General features: G+C 36.8%; 1 protein-coding gene across 1 annotated transcript; it reads left to right on the top strand.

Annotated features, from left to right (window-relative positions):
• Positions 1 to 2,397: 2,397 nt before the first annotated feature.
• LOC142624557 (protein BZR1 homolog 1-like) lies at positions 2,398 to 5,101 on the top strand. Its single transcript, XM_075798162.1, has 2 exons — positions 2,398 to 2,869; positions 3,749 to 5,101. The coding sequence occupies exons 1-2, from the start codon at positions 2,645 to 2,647 to the stop codon at positions 4,487 to 4,489; spliced, it is 966 nt and encodes a 321-aa protein (XP_075654277.1). The 5' UTR covers positions 2,398 to 2,644; the 3' UTR covers positions 4,490 to 5,101.
• The last annotated feature ends 2,451 nt before the right edge of the window (positions 5,102 to 7,552 follow it).

Here is a 7,552-nt window from a genome sequence, read left to right on the forward strand (position 1 = left end):
CTAACCAACCAATCCATGTGCCTTTGATTAATGGGGACTGATCAATGGCTTCTTTTGGACCCACTTCACTATTCCCTAAACACTCCCCAAAATAAAAACTTAAATTATATAAACAATTCTCTACACGACTACAATAATTCCTCTAAAATTGCTATTCATATCATATGACACGACTTTTGTCATGATAAATTGATGTCAAATTGTGTGTGATTTCTTCAAATCAAATTGTGTGTGATAAATTGTGGAAAAAAATGTTTATCTATTTCAAACACATAACAAATTGTGGAAAAAAAAATTGAGTTTATCTATTTTTCTTTACATTAAAAATAATGTTATTCATTTTAATATGGCCGGACCATATAATAGCTTTGTGATTTAGAATTTGTTGTAAAATTAAAATCATTCCCCAAATAAGAGATACCCATAATTGAAATTAGGCAAAAATGCACTTTTGGTCCCTACATTTTGGGTCAATTCTCATTTTGGTCCCTAAATTGATTTCGTTCCTATTGTCGTCCCTATTTTTTAAAAATCGTTTCTATTTTTGTCCCTGCCGTCATCTAAGTAACGGAACCCTATTACGTGGCAGACGGATTGAGCTGGTTGCTGATGTGGTGCTGACGTGGCACTGATGTGGCAATAACATATTATTAAAAAAAATTATGTAGCATTTACGTTAGTGTGATAAAAAAAATTTCAATTTAAATTGAAAAAAAAAAACAAAAGCAAAAACAAAAAACTTTACAGTTTTAAAGATTGAGAAAAAAATGTTAGAGCAATTATTTCAATTTTTCTTGAACATTTTTAGAAACAAACACTAAATTAACACTATTCACGCTCTATGTTGGCGTTTTTGTGTTTGTGTTTGTATCTATTTCATTTTCTTCTTTCTTTTAAGATAAACCAAAAAAGTAAAATCAAAACAAAAATAAATTAATAAATATCCCAAACTACATCCTCCAGAGATGCGGATTTATAGTGCTAAAAAACCCAAATTAGTTTGTGTGTTTGTGTGGCATTTGTCTCTCTTAGTCTCTATCTCTCTCGATCTGAGACAACTTGCTCTCAGATTGGGTTGGTTGAAAAAATCCCAAACCAGGCCGCGAAGTTGGTCTCGTGGCTGGTGCCGTAGTTGATTCGGCTTGAGTTCCCGAAGCTACCGGCGAAGTAAGGGACGATCTCAATCGTGGCGGATTGAAGATTGGTCGGGAGGAACTGGAACATCAGCGAGTCGCTGGTTTCGGTGAGCGGTTGCCAGGTCCGTACGAGAGGCGAGAGGAGATCGGCTGGGTTTTTTGCTTGTTTGTGTTTGTATCATTCTTTTGCTTCTTTCTTTGTCAATCTCCGACTTCTTTTCTCTCTCTAAACCCGAATCCCTCTTCCTCTCTCTTTTTGATCAACGATGGTGGTAGTGGGTTTGGTTTGGTGACTTTGTGGGCGTGGGTTTGTTGACTAATCGGTGGGCGTGGGTTTGTTGATGATATTTTTGGGCTCATGGGTTTGATTTTTCTGGGTTTGCATTTGTTCTAGGTTTGTTCTTGTTCTGGGTTTTGTTTGGGTTTTGATTTTCGTTTGGGATCTTGATTTTTGTTTGGGATGTGATCTGGGTTTTGTTTGAGTTGTGATCTGGGTTTTGTTTGGGTTTTGATTTTCGTTTGGGATCTTGATTTTTGTTTGGGATGTGATCTGGTTTTGTTTGAGTTGTGATCTGGGTTTCGTTGTGTTTGATCTCTATTTGTGATTTTCGTTTGTTGTTGTGATCTGGGTTTGAGTTAGTGGTTGCTGGGTTTGTGTTCATGTAATCTGGGTTTGAGTTAGTGGTTGCTGGGTTTGTGTTCAGGTAATCTGGGTTTGAGTTCTTTGTATCTGGGTTTGATTGGGAAGAACACAAAGAACAAAGAACAAGCTGTAATGTTTGAAAATTAATAATGATAAGTTATAATTTTTTTAATTAAATTAGATTTAAGGTTTTTTAAAATTTAATTTCTTTTTTATATAAATTGTCTGACGTGGCATTGTTTAAAATATTAAAATGCTGACGTGTTATTTTTAAAATTGCCAAATAATTAGTTTTAATAATATTTTAATCGCCACGTCAGCAAACAAGTCATTCCGTCTGCCACGTAGGAAGTTTCCGTTAGTGAGTTGACGGCAGGGACTATTTTAAAAACGAATTTTCTTTTTTAGGGACGATATTTGTAACGAAATCAATTTTGGGACCAAAATGAGAATTGACCCAAAATGTAGGGACCAAAAGTACATTTTTGCCTTGAAATTATCTCTTGACATAATATTTCTCATTTTAAAAAATAAAAAATATAATTTCATCGAATCCAAATTACCAAATAACCCATTTGGTGGACCAGACAGGACTACAGACGGTCTCTCTCACTCCTCAATTTTCAGTGTGAAAAGGAAGCAGCATTTCTTTCTTTTATCTTCAACTACAAAATACAAAATACATGATTAAAGAAAGCGCAAATCCTCGTGAGGCAGAGTAGTCTGCTCCTCTCTCTGCCCAAACCAATCCAACACACCCTCCCCCTCTCTTTCCCTCCTTCTTCCCCAAAAGCAATAAACAAATCTAAGAAGAAGAAGTCTAGAGAGAGACAAACCAAGAAGCTAGAGAGAGAGAGAGAGAGAAATGGCTGGCGGGGGCTCATCGGGGAGGTTGCCGACGTGGAAGGAAAGAGAGAACAACAAGAGAAGGGAGCGAAGAAGAAGAGCAATCGCAGCTAAGATATACTCTGGTCTTAGAGCTCAGGGGAACTATAAGCTACCTAAACACTGTGACAACAACGAGGTCTTGAAGGCTCTCTGTATCGAAGCTGGTTGGGTCGTCGAAGAAGATGGCACCACCTATCGCAAGGTTTCGCTCGCTTTCACACTCTCTCTTTTCTGCTCCTTCTAGATTTATATCTGTTGTTTTCTGTGTTTGTTGTTCATTTCTTTAAAATGACTCTTTTTTCATTTTACAAATCTGGGTTTCTTCGTTTGTATTCATAGATCTACATGCATGGGTTGGTTGCATTGTAATCTAGATCTCCATCGAGGAAATGGGTCTTAAGAGTTCTGCAATTTATAAACTAAAATCGATCAGAGTTGTGTTTTTTATTTGATATCCTTTGTGGGTTTGTAGTCAATTGCAAAACAAGAAGAGGTAAAGGGGGGTTTGTGCTTCATGAGGTTGTTGTTGTTGTTGTTTTTTTCTTTAATCTTAAATTTGTAGAAGAGGTTGGTACCAAAGCTATAGGGATTAGGGAGTTCTTTAAGTAAATCACTTGGTTTCTTTCCTTTAATAGATAAACTTCTCTCTTTAATTATACATATTTTATATGGAAGGGTGTGTTGGGTTCATTATATAGCTTGTTTTGGTTTGTATATCAGAATTTAGATAGGATCTGAGGTTGCTTAATTTGCCTGGTTTAAGAGCAGATTTAGATTCCTTGCATTGAATTTGCAACTTACAGCGAGGACATTGAAATTGAATCACTCTCTTTTATTACTATGCATTATTGTGTTGCAATTAATCCCTTTTCAATTCCTGCTCATAGACTGACTAGCAGATATTGATTTGCTTGCATTTATTGAGCTCAAACTGGTATTTGGGGGGAGAGACCAAAAAACCATGAGAATTGAGCAATGTTTTTGCTGCTTCAGCATTCAATTACTAACAATGTTTTTTTTTTTCCCGTTGGAATCTCATCGTGTGTCTAACTTTTTTTTTATGTTAATACCTATCACACAGGGATGCAAGCCACCCCCAGCTGAGATGGCAGGGACTTCAACAAACATCAGTACATGTTCCTCTGTTCAATTAAGCCCACAATCCTCAAATTTTCCAAGTCCTGTACCATCCTATCATGCCAGCCCATCATCGTCCTCATTCCCAAGCCCTACTCGATTTGATGCAAATCCCTCCTCTTACCTCCTCCCATTCCTACGCAATATTGCTTCCATACCTACAAATCTTCCTCCTCTTAGAATATCCAACAGTGCCCCTGTAACGCCACCCCTTTCTTCGCCAACCTCGAGAGGTTCAAAACGAAAACCAGACTGGGAGTCCCTTTCCAATGGTTCCCTAAACTCCTTTCGCCACCCCCTATTTGCAGCCTCTGCCCCGTCAAGCCCTACACGACGCCACCATGCTACACCTGCCACAATACCAGAATGTGATGAATCTGATGCTTCCACAGTGGACTCTGGTCGTTGGGTCAGTTTCCAGACGGTTCCACCCCAAGCGGCTCCTCCTTCACCTACATTTAATCTAATGAAACCAGTGGCCCAACAGAGCTGTCTCCAAGATGGGGTTGATGTGCATGAAGGCTTAGACTGGGGAACTGCAGCAGAGAGAGGGAGAGGCACTGAGTTTGAGTTCGAGAGTGGCAGAGTAAAGGCATGGGAGGGTGAGAGAATTCATGAGGTAGGGATGGAGGATCTGGAGCTTACACTGGGGAGTGGGAAGACCCGTGGTGAAGCATCAGGTTGATGATCATATCTTGCTTGAGAATGTATAAACTGGAGGCAAGAAGAGCTGTGCATTCTCAATGGTACTCCGTTTCCTTAGCCGGCTGAGCGGCATTCCTTGGGGCCTCATTATGACTTCTGTCACTTTAATTTGACATCGGTGCGTCCAATCTTTTCTTCATCTGTACAGTTCTCTTTAGCTAGGAGCCATCACACGACTATAAACCAATAGGATTTAATTATAATATGATCGAATTTTTAATGAGCTTCATGGAAGCACTGCTTTCCTAATTAGTTAATGTGGTGAGAAAAGCAGGTTCATTGGAAGGTCATATTTCTGTTACCATTGCTTATGTTTGGGGTCTCTTCAATTCTTGATTTATTATAGGACCCTATTTGAATTGTCAGCGGTTTTAATCGTGTTATCTTTATTTTTTTTGGGTGGGGGATACTTACTATCTTATTGGCAAACAAATCCATTCTATTTCATCTATGAATGTAGATCATCTACTAGCAACTCCTGTGAAGAATTTTGGTCCATGTTCTATTTCTTAGCCCCTTTTCTATGTGTCTCAATTTCCTTGTGGGGAGCTCAAACACATTCAATGGATAATTTATAATTTTGTTTTGTTCACCATAAAGTAATTTTTAGCAGTCTTATGTACCTAAGTTGATCTGTTGGATGGCGTAAGAGTTTGATTGTGTTGGTTCTTAAGACTTTTTTATGGTCATCAGCAGGTTTTTTTTGGTACCATAGCTTTTTCTTTCTGCAGGCAGTGAAGTGCATAATATGCGAAGCTGTGAAAAATAAAGGGGCTGTTTGGTATGTGATTTTGAGCAACAATTTTCAGTTTTTAAATAACATTACATATATTTTCACACTTTTTCACCTACACGTATTTCCAAAAAATACAAACAATGTTACTAAAATAACATTACCAGAAATAATTTTGGAAGCGATTTATTTCACCAGTATGGGTCATTTTGAATTCTGATGCGTGTTTATTATCCACGTGCATGTCACGCCCAGCTCTCCACAGTTTGTTGTCTTTGTTTGTGGGTCAAACAATGCGTCTAGAAAGTAGAAAGTAGAAACGAAACCAGAGGGCCCTTTCCCATGTGATATGCCTTATGATGGAAACAAGGTGACCTTTGTCATGCCTGATGTTGTAGCTCACCAACCATTCTAGTAACTCTCTTTCATTTCCCAGCTGAATAATCCAACAGGAAAAAGGGTCACTCCATATGTGATTAAGATTATATTTCTTTTATATGTAAAAGTGTCACGTCATTTAGGGCTCGTTTGATTCTATTTTTGGAGGTCTCGAAAAGTGCTTTAAGAGAAGGAGATGAGAATCGTGGTGGGAAAGTAGAGCCTGTATGAAATGTGTAAGAAAAGTAGATATAGCTTGGTGGCAAAGTTATTCACGAAAAAAAAAAAAAGTTTCAATCGTGGGGCTATGATTGAAACCCTATAATATTGTTGTGGAAACCAAAAGGAATTAGGTGGAGCAAAGGTTTTACTCATGCTTTATTTTGTTCATATACTAGGGGGATATGGCAATTTGTGGGGGTCCAAATCAATGATTGCCTAGACGTTTATAGGACATGGTAGAAAGACTCAGAAAAATCCATGCAACGTGGGGATGGACCTAAAGTCACTGTAATTGCTTGGTCCCTATGGAAAAATAGAAACAATGTGTAAGGATTTAGTGATACTAGTGCAATAGGAAAGCCTACATATAACTAGAAGAGATTTTAAAAGTTTGAGAATGAATAGGTGCACCAAGGAGAAACCACACACAGGCAACCCAAAAGTGGGCGTGCTCATCGGGCACTCGAAAGGAATGTGCATAGTAGCTTTGATAAGAGTACAGCTCGTGAACTCCAAATGATGAGGCAGAAGCAGATGCATTGGAGTTGCAAAGAGCTATAAATACGGTTGAGTAATGAAATCACAGTGGGAGTAAATGTGGCTGTGCTTAGAGAGATGGTTTCAATGGAGAGCTCACTTACTCGTTAGTTACGACCATAAGTATAGTATCTAAAATTATAACGACATTCAATTAGTAGGATATTATTATTTTCTCATTACTATCATAATCAAATAATGAAAACAGAAAATAAAAGAAAAGAAAAATCTAAGAGAGCTTTATAAAATATAAATTGACCCACTTAGCATAAACATGGCGTGCTCAGAGGGTTTTTTTTTTTGGTTTAATATTAAAATTTTCTATTCAACCCTGCAAATAGACCTAACACCAAAAATTGACACTTTTGTTGACACCCTAAAAATGGATAAATAGTAAATTACTCTTACTTTTTTGAGAGAATTTTAACTTATGGCGTCCACTCCTGATGATAGCTCTTTATCACCCGACCAAGACACCAATCAGTTTTTGGTGTAGGTGGGAATTGAATCCCAAATCTCTTATATAACCATCAGAGATTTTACCAGTTGAGCTAACTGGAACCCACAATTACTCTTTTACTATGTATGTTCAATTTTCATTTTAAGTTGTTTAAATAAAAGTCATGGTAATTTTAAAGATTTCAAGAGGGTATTTTGTTACAATTGAAAAGTTAAGCCCAAACAGGAAAATATTATTATTAGTAGCATAGAGTCTATATATTACTTGGACATATTCCAAATAAGAAAAGTTTACGTGGGTCAATTCGAAATTTAAAAATTCTAAATTATAGATCCTGCAAAGGCTCTTTTCTATGGTTGTGAAATTCATAATAGTTTTAGATCTTGAAATTGATGTATTTAATGATCTAACAACATAAAAGAAATTTACAAAACTCGGCTCAAATCTTGTTCATGTGACATCTAATGGTATGTTGATATTATCAAATTGCAAGAGACTATTTAATTTAACAATGTTTTTGCTAATGATATTCAGTAGTAGTTGTGAATTTCTTTGTCTTAGCTATAATTAGTATGGAAGTTTGTGTGTTGTAATGGAAAAAATATTTAACCATAAAAATAAACATATATAATAACCTTAAAATTCAAATTGTGGAGTCAAATAAGAAAAATAAAATATTTCAAATACCTAAAATCTAGGTCACATTTGAAATT

The sequence above is a fragment of the Castanea sativa genome, chromosome 2 (genome assembly GCF_040712315.1).
Source record: "Castanea sativa cultivar Marrone di Chiusa Pesio chromosome 2, ASM4071231v1".
In the NCBI taxonomy this organism is placed as follows: domain Eukaryota; kingdom Viridiplantae; phylum Streptophyta; class Magnoliopsida; order Fagales; family Fagaceae; genus Castanea; species Castanea sativa.